We start from the raw sequence: 17,955 nt of genomic DNA, 5'->3' as shown, positions 1-17,955 counted from the left end.
TTTTTATTTTTCTTGTCATATAGTGGCCAGATAATAAATGAAATTTTGCCAAAGGCCGCTATGTAAGACGAGGGGACGCTTCTGCAATTATATTTTTTCCGAAATTCGACCTATGTTCTAGTTTTTACGGTAATGTGTATCCTTTAAAACACAATCGCCTCAACCTACCATTCGTTTCAACGCATAAAGTGAATGGTATAATAGGTGCTATGTTTTCGTAATAAATAGCGACAATACAAATGCATCGCTGATTTCACGAGTCTATAAACTTAACAATTAAGCGCACTGGATCCAGATTATCACCGGAGTGGGTTCAATTTCAAGAGCAATAGGGCCAAACTACCGTTTTCACATGCGCGCACACAAAGCTCTTTCATATCAAAGAATAATAAAATTCGTGAGCTCTAGAGTAAACTTTCATGTAAACCACTGAGACCAGGAGCCTTTGATTGCAATTGTGTTTGTAAGTGAGCGCATGAGGAGGTCACGAGAAAAGCATTGATCTTCAAACATGGCAGCCAAAATGACTGTCTTCGATAAGCCCCAAGCTAAACACAAGCCGCAACTAACAACTCAAAGAACGCAAAATGTCCTTTTTTTTTGAAGAGCTTGTATTGCTATGATTCTTTAGTGCATTAGAGTAAAGCTGCAACTCAAACCCTCGCATTTGTTCTCATGTAAAACACGACGCTGGGGACATGATACATCAACTGAAATAATTAGAACGAAATTTGTCACAGTTCAAATTTAAAAGAGAACAACATCCAGGGCACTTGCGAGCAGATTTCAACCTACAGTCTTGCAAGCATTGTCTACAATTAAAACAACAAAATATGTAAGTAATAAGTTCACAACGCTAACATTGCAGAAACGTTGAACCCATCACTTTGCAAACTCTGTGCATTGCATCACCTGAAGTACACTAAATTCGTACACAGACTTAATCATAGAACACACATATTGTGAAAGGAAAGTTCGCAAAATTCAAGTAAATTAAGTAAGCTTTCCATACAAAGTGCAAAGTAACATGCTAAATTTCGAAAGCGGGATCTATAAAATTATATCTTTTGTTGTTATGGAGTTACACATATAAAGAAATACGAAAATATGCCATAGTTTTCGATTTCCTATCATCAAATCGTTTTCTGAAATATCGTATGAAGGTAGCAAGTTGATCTCAAGACGTTCAGACTGTTCATACTCTGACTCTTTATTTTCAGTCAAAACAAACTTCTCACATTTAGTTCAGTTTTTAGCTAACAAATTTGCTTTAGCGCTTTACGTGTTTTGCCATCAGCAGGGCCTGATCTCTCGATTTTGCCTTTTTTCTAAGCAGAGGTATTAATGGAAATAAGTGCGTACATGTCATTTACTCTAAAAGGCACGAGGCTTTTTAATAACAAGCGCATGTTTAAAGGCGTTCGCTTGCACATTCTTCAAGAACGTTGTCTCGCTTACCAGCGTGCTCGATGCACTAAACAGTGTTTCGAGGAGCATCTCCAGAGTGTTGACACGGTAGGCATGGTTAATTTCCTTTGATCTGAGATGAAGAAGGCTCTTCTTAAATACTCCTTCGAGGGCGGACATTTTGATCGTCCTTATGGACAAAAGGAAGTCAGTGAACTTCTTTAGGCGTTCATCTCGAAACCTGTACAGTACTCTCTGTAAAAAGATGGACAGAAAATAGCATCAAGGTGGAGAACTTCTCAACAGAGTATAACCGTAAACTCTGCCGCTTTAAACGCCACTTCGGGGCAGAGCGCATGAACGTGTCCGTAGAAGTTCAGCCTCGTACAAAATTCTCTGTATAGTACTGAGATCTCTTTTCTGTTCTTCAATATTATGTCTCATACAAGTGTAGCTTAGGTTGCATAGAGGACAGGCTATCCTAAAATTATGGCAATGAAAATCAGCAACAAAAGTTGAATAAAATTCCACAAGGCTGTCAAAAGTACATAACAAAATAGCAAAACACAAACAGAGCAATTGCGTTGATATATTAGAAAGATGAAGAAAATCTCTTTTTTTTTATTCTGGCTATGCAAATTTCATTGTGGCCAATGTGGCAGCCCGTTCAATTCTGCTACTTACTTCAAATGGATTACTTATACTTGCGCATAATGGGTACACATATTGTAAAATGCAGTGTATAAATAATTATCAGAAGCGATCAACTCATTCAACCTTTGTATCAATTGCTACGATTGGGTGGATGTCTCATTTTTCTTTTATTAACAACTTACTTATAGTGAAAACTACGTTCACCAAGCAGGTCGATGGCTATCGAGTACATGATCTTGGTTAATTAACATAAAAGCGAACGAAACTATACGTTCCTGTTGACACAACGCTGATATCTCAGGAACAAATTGGAGCGAGCAAATCAAATTGATAAACACCGTATGGGTTAACTATTTGTGAACGGTTTCATAGACAGAAAGCACACATTATCGTATATGAAAACTACGAGCGTCAAAATTCCACCGCATTGCAAAAAACAGTCAAGACACTTTCGTGCATTGTGGCCCACCAACTTATAAAAATGGTTTAATGAATTACTGTAATTCGAAAATTCACTCTGGTCAAGAATCAAGTGATATTAATCAGCAGGTAACAGACTAGCACCGCTATCAGTTACATAACCACTTCCACAATGAATGCTGAATACGTTGACGTTACGTACGCTTAGAGTATCTTAAGAAAAACAGCAACGTTCTTCACTCTTGACAAGCAAATCTGCGTCAACGAATAAAGCGTTTTGTGAAAATGCTTAAGACGGAAATTTCGGCACCAATTCCAGTCTCGAGACTCTTAATAAATCAACACGCCTCGAACTTACTTCATTGTAATAGTCGAAACATGTGCCCTAAAAATATGCATAAAACGAATTTAGTTGAATTTTGTCAGTTCCCTAACTGAACACTTTCCACAGGCTTTATTTCACGTCAGCCTCTTCAGTTGACCTAGCTGTGCTACCAACCACCCTGTATGTTAATATAACTATAAGCGCATATGCTCAATAGGCAATTCCGGCAGATATTTATCAATCGCGAAAGTCCTTACCATTCCTCTAGGTTGCAACTGTGGAGTTCGCAGTGAGAGTACAGAGAACCGCTTGTACCACAAAGCCACAAGGCATGCGTGGTGTTTAGGTAACCCAATAAGGCTTCGAGTAATAAACATTTTGTTTTCTGAACTCTAAGCAACATGTGCGCAATACACTTCACTTCACTTTACTTCCTTAAAGAAAATCAAGTGATATTAATCTACTATATCAATTATATTATTACTACTCTATACTATTATATTACTACTATATACCATATTAATCTGATATTAATCTGATATCTCGACACACGTTGGAAATGTATAGTTCTCATTCTCCACTCCTCCATTTACTCGTGCACGACGGTGCTACCTGTTCCGGGCCTAAGTAGCTGAGTCTAGCACAGTGCGTTGGTGGGCTAGTTGGTGCGAATCCATGAATACTTTGTTTAGTGCAAAACGACAGGCACAAGAAAGACGACAGGACAAGGCGCTTTTACTTTTGTGCCGCTTCCCTTTCAGTTTCTGAAGGAACACCTCCGAGACTGACGTCACCACCACACTTGGGTAACCAGCAGCCTGCAGCCTATTTAACTGTGCAATGAAACTCATGTTCGCAGAGTGATGACAGGATTTCATTAAGGAAGATTCTAAACACATCAGAGCAATGACGCGTTTCACAGTCTTTGAGTGCGCAGACGCGTAAGGTAAAAGATCCTTACGTGCACGTGGCGAGTACATCCAAAAGGCATGGCCTGTTTGTAAGGATAGCTGCAAATCTAAAACCTGGAGTTTACCGTCCCTAGATAGCTCATGTGTGAAAGTTAAACCTTTGCCATTGTCATTGAATATAGTTAAAATATCAGCTACCGTCACGTAGCATTCGTTGTTAGTCTGTTTTATCACAACAAGAAAATCGTCACCATATCTAAAAATTTGAACCAAGTCATTGCTTAAGGCACCCCAAAGAGCGCGGTCCACAAACGATAAAAAAATATTACAAAGAGCAGGCGCCACAGATGAACCAATACACACACCACTTTTCTGGATAAAAAAGTTTATTTTCGAACCGGATAAAAGTTGCACTTAAATAAAATTCAAGAAGGGACATAAAACTTTCCGAAGACAACCCGGTCGCATTGCGAAAATCTACCTCGCCACATTCTTCGATGCACGTCATCACACTGCGCAATAGCTCATCATGCGGTATTGAATAGTAAAGATCTTCGACGTCAACAGAAAAAATGTCGGCTACTGAATGTTGTCTTCCAGAAAGGAAACAACATCGAAAGAATCCTTTATGCCATAAGGATCGTCAATAGTTAAATGCTTCAACTGTTTTTGCAAAAAGCGGCTAACCAAAACCTGCCAACAGTTGCTTTCACTGACTATTGTACGGAAAGGCACATCCGGTTTGTGCCTTTCTGCAGTGAAAAAAACCTCTAGAGCAAGTACCTTACATTGTTTTACATCTTTCACAATCTTGGTGAGGCCTATAGTTCCCAACAAAGAAATGGCTTTGCGTTTTACCTTCTGAGCTTTCTCATTTGCCAGAATGAAGTTCTTGTTGACAGCCTCAATGGCTTTTTTGTTGAAGACAGCAGACGGAGCTATCACAAAACGGCCCTCTTTGTCACTCAGTAACAGCCGAAGTTCATTGTCTCTAAAGAAAGATACTGTCCTTTTGATCACAGCTGTCGAAGGTGGCGCGCTCCCGGTGACGGTCCTACGAAGGCAGTCCACCCCATATAGGAGGCGCCTTGTCCTGTCGTCTTTCTTGTGCCTGTCGTTTTGAGCTAAACAAAGTATTCATAGCTGAGTCTAAATGAATACGCAGTCAAACCGAGGCGACCGAGTGTAATTTTGTAAGATACGTCTCTTACGCTTTTAGCACAACAAACACCTCTATACATCCAGGCCATTCGAGCTGCAATGCTATAATTTCAGTGACGTGCCCTCTCCGAAACTTTCATTTTTGTGGAAGTAGCTTCAACCACCTCTGTCACTTTGAGGGGTCTAAAGAGTTGCTTACATTCCAAACTCATTGAATGCATGCTATTTTTGTGTCTCAATTGCACAAACATGAGTAAGTGCTTAGTATTGCACTTGCTCACTTACTGCTTAGTATAGTAAGTCGCTTACCATGCGCTTTGATTTCAACCTTCAGGCGTTGCTGCTGTCAATCGGCGGTGCGTTGTTCCCTGCTTCTGCCTCATCTTCGACTCTACCAGCATCTACGGCTACAAGAATCGATGCGAACCAAGGACAACTCTATAAAGTCATCGAGGCTGCCCCGTTCTTTCCTTCAATACATTGTTTTGTGACGTCACTATAATGCCCTGCTATAAAGACTGTACCGTTCCGGACCATCTTCATTGGGCACAGCGAAACGGCGGAGCGCAAGTCGCTTACTATGCGCTTTGTTTTTACCCTTCAAGCGTTGCTACTGTCAAACGTCGGTGCGCTGTTCCCTGCTTCTGCCTCAGCTTCGCCGCTACCAGCGTCTACGGCTACAAGAATCGATGCGGACCAAGGACAAATCTACAACGTTATCGAGGCTGCTCCGTTCTTTGCTTGGATACATTGCCCCATTACGTCACCATAACGCGCTGCGTCGGCGTTCAGTGGGCACGGCGAAACGGCTGAGCGCACAGCGCTTACCATGCATTTTGCTTTCATCCTTCAAGTTAGTTATAACTCCTGCCTGCGTAGTGACAAACGATTTCTTATTCTTGTGTCGTGCCCACGGAAGTGCTTGCGTATTCTATACAATTGTTATTGTGTTTGTAAATTGCTGGTTTGCAACAGTCTATTAGGCCGCATATATATCTGACTCAGAGCAAGTCTTGAGAACACAGAGACTCATAAGGAGTTTTGGTGCGCATTTAGCAGACCTCGAAGGCAAAGTAAGCGAGATGCAAAAAGGACTATCTTGATGGAAGTTGTTAGGCTAGCTAATACGGATATGCAGAAGCATCTCCACTCGCAGAACGAAAAATCGCAGAAGTCGCAGAAGTCGCAAATCGAACATAATCGTTTTGGGAATCCTAGACATACCTGACGAATCAGAAACAATCCTCTCAAACAAAGCTATAAAAGACATTTTTCATGATAAAACGCGCGTTACCTGTTTGTCTGTTGCCCGAATTCAAGAACTAGGAAGGCCGAAATCAAATCGAGCAGTTATTCTTTCTTTCAGGATTTCCGCTAAAAGCATGCTGTGTTGTCTAACTTAAAAAAAAATAAAAGGCACGGATATATACGTTCAGCAGGATTACTGCGCCGACAGGCTAAGGAAACGCAGGTTTCTTTGAACTAGTACTAAACGCGAAAGAGATGCCAAGAAAAAGGTATCGCTTGCATGCAGTAAACTACGAATAAGCGACGAAATTTTCCTGTGGCATGACGCATTGAACAGTCGGAAAGAAGTGCAGGATTCAGATTATTTTCTTCTAGCCAACAATCGAAGCCGCGCCAGTTACGTTTGCTGTCTCTGAACGCTCGCAGCATCCTAAATAAAAAAAAAGATAGTCTTGAAGATCTGCTTCTGCATACGCCGCATCTTTGCGTAATCACCCAAACATGGTTGAAACAGTCGATTCGCGATGACTAAATAGTTCCTCCAGCTTATCAATTGTATAGAAGGGACAGAGGCACTCGTGGCGGTGGTGTAGCAGTCATTCAAAATGAAGGAATAAATAAAAAGTACACGCTTTCATCAAATCCACAATCACGAGAGCTTATTCCTGAGAGCGGTATTGTCGAAAATAACGTTTTTTCTTGTCACAGTTTATCGATGTCCTCATGCTAACGGTGATTACATGATTCAATTTTATAATGAAATTTTAAATCTACAAGGCAGAAACTTATTACTCAAAGGTGAATTTAATTACCAAATATGAAATGGAACACTCTCAATTACAGGTGTTCCCCATCTCAAAACTCAATTATCTTAACCTCGAACAACTAGTGAAAGTGAACACAAGAGGGATTTCGATTCTTGACCTTATGCTCGACAGTGAAATCTGCGGTTGTGCACACGTGACAGTTTAAGACCGGAATCTAGCTCTGACCATGAATTGATTTCTCTCACGTGGGCTAGAGCTCTGGATCGTCAAAAAAACTTCTGTAGAAAACGTAGTTAAGGATTTTGATCGTGAAGATAATGCGGCAATCATAGACTCTTGGATACAAATCTTTGCGGTTCAATGTATACTGTTGAAAGTGCATAGCAGATGTTTCGTACTACTGTCACATACCGTGTTGAAAATTTCATACCATTGAAAAATCTTTTCAAACGTCATTCAAATCCATGGATTACCTACCAAAGAGATAATTCATTGTAAGTGCAAAATAAAACGACTGAGAAGCGAAGCTAAAACAGGAACCGAGCATTTCAATCCTCTTTGGAGTAATTAATTGACTAAGATTAAGCAAGCTAGACATAACTTTTTAGTAAGGGTTTGGAAAGATTTAATGAAAGGGACCCTTCCAAATTGTGGCAATTTCTTAGCCAAACTTGAATAGAATTGTTGAAAATAAAGGTTGGTGGCAACAGACCATTGTTGCATAGCGGGAAATTATAACCACTATACTCAAAGTGTTTTCGGAGCTGGATGAAATTGAGCATAGCGCACCAGAGTGTGATTGTGCACATGAAATTGCAATCACGTGCGCGGGTGTTCAGGCGATGGTTTTGAACATAAATGTGAGGAAGGCCTAATGACCAGTTAGCATTCTTAAGTTATTCTTAAGGTGCTATGCTGAGCAGATTTCTTGATTCCTTACGGATGTTTTTAACTTATCACTGAGGTTATACGATATCCCATGTGAATGGCGAAAGGCACGCATTGTACCAATACATAAAATAGGGAGTAACATGCTGGTTACTAGTTATCGCCCAGTTCTTATGGCCAGTCAGTGCTGTTAGCTGTTGGAGCATGTTATTTAAGTTACTAGCAGAAATTTCTTGTTGAACATACATCTCCGTTTACTAGCACGGTTTTAGAAAAGGTCTGTCTACGGTCACGCACTTAGCCTGAACAGTTCCTGAATATCCTAGTCTTCTTGATATGTCTGGCCAGGTGGATGTATTGTTCTTGGATTTTTGTAAGGCCATTGACAAGAAGCTTCGTGTTAAATTATTGTTGAAGTTTCGGTACATTAGTTTTCCGTCCAACATCGTAGGATGGTTTACTGCGTATCTTAAAGACAGACAACAATTTGTTCCAAGTGCAAAATTATTCATCCCGCATGCTATCAGTTAGAGCCGGAGTTCCCCAGGGAAGTATACTAGGAACGTTGTTGTTTTTAGTTTGTATAAATGATTTAATATACTTGCTAGTAGATGATGTTTCAGTCAGATTATTTGTAGATCACTGTGTTGTTCTCAAAAATATTTGATGCGCAAACGACCCTATTTGTCTACAGCCAGCTCTCCAGGCAATTGATGATTGGTGTGCAGAATGGAGCAGGAGCTAAACAGGAAAGTCCTAACGTATTCGCATATCATCTTGGCAGGAGTGCGTTTTGCGAAGTTGACAAGTATAAAAACTTAGGAGTGAACCTCACGAAAAATGTTTCATGGCCCATATATATCAGACATTTGTACTTCTGCTTTTCAAAAGTTATGTTTTCCTAAAAGAAAGCTTTAAGATCCCCCGTGAGTACAAAGCTTTTAGTATGTAATGGATGTATAAGGTACAATTTGGAATATGCTTCCGTACTGTGGGATCCCTACACAAGGAAAGACATTGAAAAATTGGAACGTATTCAAAGAAAACCGGTAAGATTTATGCAAGGTAAATATAGAAGACTAGATTCTCCTTCCTTGCTCATGCAAAACCACCAGATTCATTACAAATTTGCCGAAAAATAAGTCGACTTCTCTTTCTTCATAAACTTGTTTCAAGAAAACCCCCATTAAACCTTTTGAATTGCATTCAGCAAGCTATTACCTGGCGAATAAGGCATACACCACAACGCACGTTGGCTCCAATTTTTACAAAAACTATTTTATATGAGAACAGTTTTTTCCCTAAGACAGCGAAAGAATGGAACAAATTATCACTTGCCGCTTTCAAATCAAACGACGTCCTCGCTGAACGGGAATGCCCTTTTTTTCAAGCAAGTGTATCTTGCGTTGCGATGGGTTCTCGATTTGTGAACGTCTTTTGGGATAGAAGGATACAGTTGAAATGATAGTCTCGATCTTCGTCTCACTTTATTTGGTTACGTATTTGTAAGCCTCTTAGTACTTCTGCACTTTTTCTTTCGTGCACTGCATTGGCGCCCTTTTTCTTGCTAACTTGACTAGAATTGAATTAGAGGTAGATCATTGTTCTTATGGTTGTATGGCCTCTTCCACACTTCTTCTTGTAATGCCCCTCCTGCTTGGTGAAATTAATTGGACTGCAGTATGGTTAAAAAAATACTAGCCACAATCTTGAAATGGGTACAGTGCATGTTCGCAACGACACGCCCAACCACACCACAGCAAACGAACCTAGTTTGAACTTAACCTCATTGCAAATGTCGGCTCGGTCAAACAGCCATCCGCGGCGCGCGGACGCTGCCGGCTTAGTCACGCAGTGTGGCGCCATCTCTCGAGTTCACGCAGAACCCGAGCCGCGGAATTCGCGGACCGCTGCCGTTGAACAGGAAATACTGTCTCACCGCCAAAAGGTTGACAATCAAGTGTATGGTGCCCTGTATCTGCCTTTTGAACGTCGCTATTGAAGTTGGCAAATAAAATTTCAATGTACTAGAAGTTGCAGTTTGCGTGATATTGTGAACAAATATTCGGAAGTAATAGGAAGCGATTTTATTCGGATAATAGGAAGCGAACTTTTTTAGGCGTACGTAATGTAACTAGTGTATGTAATGCGGTCCTCTACAAAAGGTTGGGCCCAGAGACCGCATTTTCTTGAAGTTTTGACTGTTTGACCAGATGATCTCGTTTTGTTTTCGCAACGATGCCGGGATGTTCTCATCGTAGTGCCTGAATAACGGCTCTGAATTTTAGCCCAAGGTCCCTTGAATGTCGCCGACAATGGGAGCGAAAAGCATTTCATGCTTAAAATACTCTCAACATGAGGACTCCTTTGCTATCCCGGAGTATTGCAAGGCTTTACCGTTACCATTGCTTTTAGCGTCGGGGGCTTCAGGTGGCACTTGTTCGCCAAACTACATGTAATGAGCAATTTTCGCTCACACATTACATTATTTTGATTTATCTTTGTCTTTTTTAAGGACTACATCCTGCATTACCTAATTTGTTTGATTACGGAACTGTACGAGCCCTTGCAGACTTAGTCATTTTATGTACTCCGCAAACTGTTTATAAGCTAGAATAGAGTCAAATTTGTTTGTTTGTCGTCACTATATGGCAGTATTGCGGTGCATAATATTGCGCGCCTGTCTTTTACACGAACGTACTTATTAAGCTCTATTCGTGTTTTTTCTGCTTTTCTGTGCTCCACAAGCAGAAGGGAATACCAACGTAAATTGCACTCACGTAGCTTTTGTAGAGCAGCGGCTCTATGAACACGCAGGCCAATACGACCACCACTATCCAGGCTAAACAGGCACAGGGGGGTTCGTAACCCATTTCTTGTGCCAGAGCAGACAAGACGACCGGAACACACAGAACGCCCAGGCCGGCGTTCACTAAGTAACTGATGAAAAGAGACACCAGCCAGGCATCAGCGATGAGCAGCGTAGACACGAAGCCAGATGGGTTGGCCGCTACGCCGGCGGCTGAAAGGCAGGTCACCTGGATAGGTCGGCATGAAATGAGTATAAGTAATCCCCACAGACATTCAAAATGGCTAATTTTTCAATAAAGAACTGTTTATGGTACTCAAGTCAGCAAGGGGAATTCAACCCTCTTAAGCGAAACTACACTTATCGTCTCATCGTCAAATATGTCGATCATACAGACATTTATCAGACAGGTGAGATCGACCACTATGAGAGATGAAATCTATCGATCAGATGGTTAAACATAATCGATCTACAGATGGCTATGACACTGAAAAAGACGCTCAGTCGGATCAATTGCATGCTGGATCTGCCAGGCTAACCCTGCATCATCACAACAACCACCACCATGTCGGCTTTCTTGAACAAGCTATCATTAGCATCATTCGTGTAGCCTGGCGAATGAACAAACTACTTCTGCGTTGTATTAGCTACCAAGCGGGTCCCGCTCTATCACGCTCACCTGGGGAAATCGCCATGCTAAGTGCGATTGCATCCTGCACTGATTTAGCCAATAAATTTTTGGAGAGAGAGGAAAAAAGCGTTTCACAGCATCGGTACTCAGCGATGACAAAAAAAATGGTGCTAAATGCTAAGAAAAAGCGTTGCCATAATCACTTGTTACGCCTAACCCATGTGTTAAGAATAAGTGGGAGAAGTTCAGTTCTACGCGAGTATGCGTCTCTTCACACTCACTCTTCCGATCCCATGCTTCCTAATTGCATGTGTTAGGAAGGACTTGGCAGATCCCTTCAGACAGCATTGAGATTTATCCCCAGGAGGTCAGTGGGCCACGTTTTGAGAAACACTGTCATGGGTAAATGTTAGAACTTACGTGCTTTTCGAAAAGAAAATTCAACACATCGTTAACTTTTTTGGAATGGACTCGAAGAAAGAATTACCTTCAGGGAAACGCAGTTCAACAAATAGCAACAATAGAAAATACCTGGTTAACGGCGCCGTCTTCCCCGCGAAGCCGGGTTTGATAGCATTCATTCGTTCAAGATGGAGCTAATTTGAAGGCCGCATTTTTAAACCAAGTTGAAGAAAACGGAGGCCGGGCTCCCAGGAACTTTGCTTCGGTAATAAACATCGATGGTGCAGTGTGCTCAAGGCAGACTGTATAGAATCTGACCAAGTAAGTCATATGAGCTTCTCAACAGTACCTCAAGACGATAGAGTTCAGTTCCCGGCAGTCGACACGCCATGCCTCGTCTAATGTGCGTCACTAAGCCGAAGTCTTGTCTTGTTCTTTCATTAACCGAACCCCCACCCGAAGTGTACGGGAACGAACTGGAGAAATTCTAGTCCCCCTCCCTGCCTTTCATTCTTTCCCTCTCTTTCTCAAGTCAGCTGCACTTGTTTGATGATGGTATACAATGAGCAATATTTATTAGGAATAGTTGACCTTCAAGCCACACCGAGTGGCTTCCGGTTCCCTTGTATCGTGGATGCTAATAGGTTGTACATACATCGTTCAGCCATAAATATGCGTGCACCCCATTTCGGGAATCAAAGCATGGCAGCACAGTGTGTTCTGAAACGCATTGTAAATTCCTAACACCCTTTTGGATCATTAAAAGCACAATGATTTTTTTGTATGTTTGTTTTTGAATGAGCTCAAGGATTTTACTACAAAGCAAGATTCAATGGTTAAGATAGACAAAAGAGCTACTCGATCATTCATGAATGCCATATTTTTGTGGGCCTTTTTGTGTCCTTCCTTAGTGTACTGCGTTGTAGAAGTATTACTATTACCAATTTAACCAATCTACAGTTCTTGGGAATTTCAGGTTGCTATACTTCCAGAATTCGGCCCAACTTGATCGCAGAATGCGCGCTTCGGCATACTGTGCTCGCTATCATTTAACAAACGCTATGTAATGTTCACCAGCGCAGGATTGACCCACCCTGATGAAGTACTGCTGGGACCTGAGGGCCGGGGTTTTATAGTTGTCTTCATATAGGAATGCAACAATCAAACCCCGGCCCTCAGTCCCCAGCAGCTGCGAAGCAACTGACCACGGCGGCAGTCAGACCTGTGACGTAGCAGAGGGTGCTAAGTATCTCTGGATCCTGACAGGCCACCATTGGAATCTGAACCTGGCAACATTAACGCTAGAACGTTATCTAGTGAGGCCAGCCTAGCAGTGCTAGTGGAGAAATTAGAGGGCAGTAAATGGGATATAATAGGGCTCAGTGAAGTTAGGAGGACCAACAGAACCATATACAGTGCTAAAAAGTGGGTACGTCCTGTGCTACCGGGGCTTAGCGGAGAGACGAGAACTAGGAGTCAGAATCCTGATTAATAAAGATATAGCTGGCAACATACAGCAACTCTAGTATTACCGAGAGGGTGGCAGCTCTTGTTGTGAAATCTAATAAGAGGTACAAATTGAAGGTCGTACAGGTCTACGCGCCCACATCCAGTTATGATGACCAGCAACTGCAAAGCTTCTATAAAGACGTGGAATCGGCGATGGGTAACGACAAAACAAAATACACTATACTGATGGCCCAGGGTAAGGTAGGCAAGAAGCAGGCTGAAGATAAGTCAGGGGGGTAATATGGCATAGGTTATATCAATAGCAATAGTGAGTTTTACTAGAATTCACAGAACGCAATTACCTGCGGATAACGAATACCTTATTCATCAAGCGGGATAGCCGAAAGTGGACGTGGAGGAGCCCGAATGGCGAGAGTAGAAATGAAATAGCCTTTATACTGTGCGCTAACCCTGGCATCATAAAGGATGTGCACGTGCTCGGCAAGGTGCGCTGCAATTACCATAAAATGGCAAGATCTCGAATTAGCGTAGACTTGAGGAGGGCACAGAAGAAGCTGGTGCATAAGAAGCCGATCAATGTGTTAGCGGTAAGAGGGAAAGTAGACGAATTCCGAATCAGGCTACACAACAGGTATTCGGCTTTAACTCAGGAATAGGACCGTAGTGTTGAAGCAATGAGTGAGAATCGTATGGGCATTGTTAAGGCGTGTACAATAGAAGTCGGTGGTAACTCGGTCAGACAGGATATCAATAAGCTATCGCAGAAGACAAGGATTTCATTAAGAAACGCCAATGTATGAAAGCTTCTAACCCTACAGCTAGAGTAGAACTGGCATAGCTTTTCAAGTTAACCAACCAGCGTAAGATAGCTCACATAAGGAAGTATAGTATGAATAGAATTTAGCATATGCTCAGGAACTGAGGCAGCCTAAAGGCACTGAACAAGAATCGAGGAATAGGGAAGAATCAGATGTATGCGTTAAGAGAGAAAGCCGGGAATGTCATTACTAATATGGATGAGATATTTCAAGTGGCTGAGGAGTTCTATAGAGATTTATACAGTACCAGTGGCACCCACGACGGCAATGGAAGAAAGAATAGTCTAGAGGAATTCGAAATCCCACAAGTAACGCCGAAAGAAGTGAAGAAAGCCTTCGGAGGTATGAAAAGGGGGAAGGCAGCCGGGGAGGATCACGTAACGGCAGATTTGTTGAAGTATGGTGGGAAGATTGTTCTAGAAAAACTGGCTACCCTGTATACGCAATGCCTGACGACCTCGAGCGTACCGGAATCTTGGAAGAATGCTAACATAATCCTAAGCCATAAGAAAGGGGACGCCAATGACTTGAAAAATGATAGAGAGATCCGCTTACTGTCTGTTGCCCACGACGTATTTACTAAGGTAATCGTAAATAGAATCAGGAACACCTTAGACTTCGGTCAGCCAAAGGACCAGGCAGGATTCCGTAAAGGCTACTCAACAACAGACCATATTCACACTGTCAATCAGGTGATAGAGAAATGTGCAGAATATAACCAACCCTTATATATATACCTTTCCTTGATTAGGTGAAAGCGTTTGATTCAGTCGAAACCTCAGCAGTCATGGAGGCATTACGAAAGCGCAACAGTTGGGCGAAACAGTACGGCTTTATTTAGCCATCCACTTAACAACGGCGGGCGAGCTGCCCGGTTCTATATTACAGGAATGAAACCCCGCGCCAGCTTGGATGCCGGCGCTTTTAAGCACAACCACAGAGTGATAACGTTGGCGCCGCTGCCACGGCGCATGCCTAGCTCTGACGCCTTGTCGCCTAGGCGCGCGACATATCAGTCGAAACCTCAGCACTCATACAGGCATTACGGAATCAGCATGTAGCAGAGCCGCCGAGCCGTAGGTAAAAATCCTGAAAGGTATCTAAAGCGGCTTCACAGCCATCGTAGTCCTCCATAAAGGAAGCAACAAAATCGCAACAAAGAAAGGCGTCAGACAGGGAGATACGATCTCTACAATACTATTCACATTTAGAGGAGGTATTCAGAGACCTGGATTGTAAGGAATTGGGGATAAGCGTCAATTGAGAATACCTTAGTAACTTGCAACTCGCTGATGATATTGCCTTGCTTGGTAATTCAGGGGCCAATTGCAATGCGTGCTCACTGACCTGGACAGGCAATTCAGAAGGGTGGGTCTAAAGATTCATCGGCAGGAAAGTAAAATAATGTTTAACACTCCCGGGAAGAGATCATCAGATTACGATAGGTAGCGAGGCACTGGAAGTGGTAAGGCCTACTTTGGGCCGGTAGTGACGCGGATCCGGATAATGAGACGGAAATAATCAGAAGAATAAAAATGGGCTGGGGTGCGTTTGGCAGGCATTCTCAGATCATGAACACCCCAGGTTGCCATTATGCCTCAGAAGAAAAGTGTAAAACAGCTGTGTCTTACCAGTACTCACCTACGGGGCAGAAACCGGGAGGCTTACGAAAAGGGTTCTGCTTTAATTGAAGACGACGCAACGAGCCATGGAAAGAATAATGGGTGCAAAGTTAAGGGATAAGAAGAGAGCAGATTGGGTGAGGTAACAAACGCGAGTTAATGACATCTTAGCTTAAATCAAGAAAAAGAAATGGGCATGGGCAGGGCATGTAATGATGAGGGAAGATAACCGATGGTCATTAAGCGTTACGGACCGGATTCCAAGAGAAGGGAAACGTAGCAGGGGGGGGGGCAGAAAGTTAGGTGGACGGATGAGATTAAGAAGCTTGCAGGGACAACATGGCCACAAATAGCACACGACTGGCGTAGTTGGAGAAGTATGGGAGAGGCCTTTGCCCTGCAGTGGTCGTAGCTAAACTGATTAAAAAAATTAAATTATGGGGTTTAAATTACGGGGCTTAATTATTAAATTATGCCAAAACCACTTACTGATTATGAGGCACGCCGTAGTGGAGGACTCCGGAAATTTCGATTACCTGGGATTCTTTAACGTGCGCCTAAATCTAAGTACACGGGTGTTTTCGCATTTCGCCCCCATCGAAATGCGGCCGCCGTGGCCGGGATTGGATCCCGCGACCTCGTGCTCAGCAGCCTAACACCATAGCCACTGAGCAACCGCGGTGGGTGTAGTCAAACTGGTGATGATGATGATGTTCACAAGCTGAAACGCTTCGTAAAAACGTAGTTCGTGGCTGTGTTATTTTTTGTTACGTTAGGGATAGAGAGAGATATAAAGGCGGGGAAGTGAACCACAGCTTCGCCTGGTTGGCTACCCTGCACGATTGGAAAGGGACAGGGAGATACAAATAAGAAGGAGAGAAGGGGAGTCATTGTGCGCGCCCCCACAGTATAATGTTCACTAACGTACATGTTCACTCGGGATGAATGTTCACTCACAGGTGCTCGTGTAATCCGGTTGTCTTTAAATAGCGCGTCAGCGCTTTGCTGGTCTTGCGCTTACTGGAGGCCTGCGGCCAATGTCCTTAGCTCTTAGCCTTCGAGAACGGTCTGTCGGCTTAGTTGTTACCGCCGTATTCAGTATTGTATTGTTACCGTCAGGGTTATTGTTACCCCCTGCCAAGTGTTGCAATATCTTCGGTATCAGCCCACCTATGGAAGCGCTTAACGGATGCTTCACCTCCACCGCGGGTCGGCCCGGTATTGCACAATCTCGGGATTGGCCCACTTATGGGAGTGCTTACGGCTGCTTCACCGCCACCGCGGGGCGGCACGGTATTGAACTATCTTCGTGATCGGCCCACGTATGTGGAGGGCTCAAAGCCTGCTTCACCTCCGCCGCGGGTCGGCCCGGTATTGCACTAGGTTCCCGATCGGCCCACGTATGACGAGTGCTCAAAGCCTGCTTCACCTCCGCTGCGAGTCGTTACGGTATTGCACTATCTGCGTGATTGGCCCGATTACGGTGCGGGTACCTAACACCTGCTTCACCTCCGCCGCGGGTCGGCGCGGCATGGAATTATCTTCGTGATCGACCCATGTATGAGATATTCTTGGTCTACGCACGGACGCGATCCGCCATATCCTAGCCATATGCAGCTTCGTTGCAAAAACTTGAAAAGGGATGTGCCGTTTGCATGGCTTTATTTTATGATTGAGTTTACTTTTTCTTTCATTGACATGGCAGAAATATTGGGCACGAATGTGATGCCGGTTTCCTTGTCTCAAGAAAAATTACTTTTACTTCATTTCCTGGTATGCATTATTTTATATAACTCTGATAGTCTTGTATATGTTACATTCAAAGAAGGAAATTAATTTAGGGCCCTCGGTTTTACGTGCCAAAACAACGATATGATTATGAGGCACTCCATAGTGGAGGACAACAGTGTAACGTGCACGAAATGCACCACTCAGTTTGCATTTCGCCCCTAACGAAATGCTGCCTCCACGGCTGGGCTTTTATCCCTCGACCTCGGGCTTAGCAGCGCTACACCAAATCCACAGCACCACCACGGCTAGTCACGTAAATCACTGTAGCTTTCATTAGCTAGGTATGTAACATATCTAGCTAATAAAACGCATATATATGTTACCTTTCTGAAAATAGCCGTCTGCACCAATAGTTGAGCTCTCGCCTGGCACCGGACGAAAAACGTGACGCAGAAGTTGCACACGAGGCCCTCCGCAATACACGAAGCAACCAGCAAGAGCACGGCTTGGTTGAAGGAGAGGCCGGCGCTACCACCCGCGAGCAGGCCACTGTGTTTAGGTGACAGACATGCAAAAAAGGCAAAATAAAAGGAATTTCACGACCTTGTAAAAGTGTTAATGCGCCCGATACATCTGATAAGATAACTCCACGGCTATAGCGGTCAACATAAGGTTCACATTCCAATCGCCA

General features: G+C 43.1%; 1 protein-coding gene across 2 annotated transcripts in view; it reads right to left on the bottom strand.

Annotated features, from left to right (window-relative positions):
* Positions 1–17,955, bottom strand: part of LOC142585061 (multidrug resistance protein mrp-7-like) — a 163,810-nt gene that overhangs the window by 87,675 nt on the left and 58,180 nt on the right. For both annotated transcript variants that reach the window (XM_075695534.1, XM_075695535.1), the window contains exons 8-10: positions 17,648–17,813; positions 10,562–10,819; positions 1,459–1,662 (exon numbers count right to left, since the gene is read on the bottom strand). In XM_075695534.1, coding sequence (XP_075551649.1) covers positions 1,459–1,662; positions 10,562–10,819; positions 17,648–17,813 — 628 coding nt within the window. The remainder of the gene's footprint in view (positions 1–1,458; positions 1,663–10,561; positions 10,820–17,647; positions 17,814–17,955) is intronic.

The sequence above is a fragment of the Dermacentor variabilis genome, chromosome 6 (genome assembly GCF_050947875.1).
Source record: "Dermacentor variabilis isolate Ectoservices chromosome 6, ASM5094787v1, whole genome shotgun sequence".
In the NCBI taxonomy this organism is placed as follows: Eukaryota; Metazoa; Arthropoda; class Arachnida; order Ixodida; family Ixodidae; genus Dermacentor; species Dermacentor variabilis.
Note: the sequence above shows the minus strand (reverse complement) of the source record. Positions and strands in the feature narration are given on the sequence as shown.